General features: G+C 64.4%; 1 protein-coding gene across 1 annotated transcript; it reads left to right on the plus strand.

The window, feature by feature from the left end:
• LOC123668161 lies at positions 1-2,289 on the plus strand. Its single transcript, XM_045601953.1, has one exon. It carries the CDS (start codon positions 1-3, stop codon positions 2,287-2,289), a length of 2,289 nt encoding a protein of 762 aa, XP_045457909.1.
• Positions 2,290-2,497: the final 208 nt, after the last annotated feature.

A 2,497-nucleotide genomic window follows, 5' to 3' on the forward strand; every position in this document is an offset into this window, starting at 1 on the left:
ATGGAAACAAAGACTAAAACGAAACTAGGCAAAGGAGAATCCCTCCGTGCATCTTCGGATGCACGCTGCCCGTTCGATTCTGGGGAGGGCACCCTTTGTTACTGTGATTCGCCCCATATGGGCGTTGACGTTGTGCCCGGGAAGGGCGGTGATACGACCTCTGCAAGAAATACGGACTCCGATAACAGCCTTCGGAGTGGCGGCTCAAACGAGCCGTCACTCTCGAGGACTGGTCTCCCCTCGCGAGATCGCAAGGGGAGATTCCTCTCACGCCAAAAAGGCCCTTCTAAGGGCCAGGACAAAGGTGGAAACCGTTTTGCGGTTCTGGCTGCGGACGACAAAACGGACACCGATACAGACATGGTTTCGGGATCCCCTGACAGGCATATTGCTTTGACGGGACGGCGGAAGCGACCCTCATCCTCGACCTTCGCGTCTGGGCGTGACGGTTCGGACACGGAGGCCGAGGGCGCGGGCCTCGCTAAAATTAACACGGCGAGAAGGGGAAAGGCGAGAGGAACCACGGCGGGTCCTTCCCGCGAAAAGTTCCTCAAGCCAGCACCTGTCCGGCCGGAACCCGTAAACATACTCATCGACAACGAGCCCGACGTCGGCTCGTTGATCGTAGACGACGTTGTTGCGCTCAACGCGCAGGAACTCAGGGCGCGCGCGGGCGAGGGACTCGCCGTAATACTAGAGGTTGCCCGGAAATCCGGGAACCTCAAAGGCGAGTTCGTCGCAAAGCTGAAGAGGTCCGCGACGGACCTGAGCGAGGTGGTCGACGCCTTTGCCTCTAGGACCGAGGCCGATGAAGTGAGGCGGCTCCGAGCGGAGAACCGCCGCTTCAGGATCGAAATAGAGGCAATGAAAACGGAGCTGAAGGCGATGCGGCGCGGCTTCGCCGAGGCGAAGACGGAAGCGGCCGCTAACGCCGCCGCCGCCGCCGCCGCCGCTGCCAACGCCTCAGTCGCCGGTTCACCTGCGACACTTCCGGTGGCGGCCATGCTAGAGGAGTTCAAGCACTCCTTGACCTGCTCGCTGGGCGATATGATGAACGTCCGGCTGGCGCAGATCGAGGAGAGGCTGCCGCCGGCTCCGTCGGTCCGCCCCCAACTGGGAGCTGGTGGACCTCGACGCCCTGAGACGGCGGCCACTACGTCGGCGGCCCCCTCCACGGTTGCCCGGGAGGAAACCTGGGCAACAGTGGTTAAAAGAGGGAAGGGCAAGAGGAAGGGGAAAGGGAAGTCCTCCGCCCCTCCATCTACACCTGCAGTCGAAGGCCGGACTGCCGCCCCTGCGGTGAAGCCGACTGGCAAGCCAGCCGCGGCGTCGTCCGCGCGACCGGCCGCCAAGCCGACCGCCAAGCCGACCAACCAGCCCGGAAGGCCGGCAACAAAGGCGACGGTTAAGGCCAAATTCAAGGCCCCGAAGACTGCGGCAGTCGTCGTCCAGCTGCAGCCGGCGGCTGTAGAGAAGGGTCAAACTTACGACTCCATCTTCCGGTCGGCTGAAGACACCGTGAAATTGGAGGAACTGGGGATCGAGCGCATCCTCTTCCGTCATACGGCGACGGGAGCGAGGATGCTCGAGATCCCCGGTTCCGACAAAGAGGAGAAGGCCGACCGGCTCGCCAGCCGGCTCAGGGAGGCTCTCTCGGACGTGGCCACTGTCGTCAGGCCCGTTAAGACCGCGCAGGTGCGCATCTCGGGCCTGGATAGACCGCGCAGGTGCGCATCTCGGGCCTGGATGACACGGCCACTCCCGAGAGGGTGGCGGCGGCGGTCGCGAAGGCGACATCGTCCGACGTCGGCTCGGTCGGTCGGGGCGATCCGCTCCGGCTTCGGCGGCATGGGCTCCACCGTCGTAACCTGCCCCGTCTCGGTTGCGAAAGCGCTGACCGAGGGGGGCAGGCTACTGATCGGCTGGAGCTCGGTGCGAGTGTCGGCCCTGGAGGCGCTCCCCATGCGCTGCTTTAAGTGCATGGGGTTGGGCCACACGCGCCCGAAGTGTCCGGCGTCTGTCGACAGGGGCGACCTCTGCTTTAAATGCGGGAACGCGGGGCACAAGGTCGCCTCCTGCCCGGAGAAGACACCGCGCTGCGTGGTGTGCGCCGAGGGAGGTAAACCCTCGGGGCACATCATGTGCGGCCGCAGGTGCAGGCCTGCGACCTCGAAAGGAAAGGGGGCCCTCGGAACCCGGGCCCCCCGAGAGACCGCAAGCCAGACAGCCGCAGACGGCGTTGCCCCCCCGGCCGCGGCGGGGGAGGTGGAGGTTGTGATGTCTGAGTAATCCATGGATCACATCGGACATCACAGCTTCCTCCAAGCCAATCTCAACCACTGCGCCAGGGCTCAGGACTTGTTGACCCAGTCCATGGCGCAGTGGATGATCGATGTGGCCGTCGTCTGCGAACCGTACTGGGTTCCCCCCCAACCGAACTGGTTGGGGGATCTCGACGGCACGGTGGCGGTCGCACTAGGCAGTTCCGCTACCCGCC

This window comes from Melitaea cinxia, chromosome 30, assembly GCF_905220565.1.
Source record: "Melitaea cinxia chromosome 30, ilMelCinx1.1, whole genome shotgun sequence".
In the NCBI taxonomy this organism is placed as follows: Eukaryota; Metazoa; Arthropoda; class Insecta; order Lepidoptera; family Nymphalidae; genus Melitaea; species Melitaea cinxia.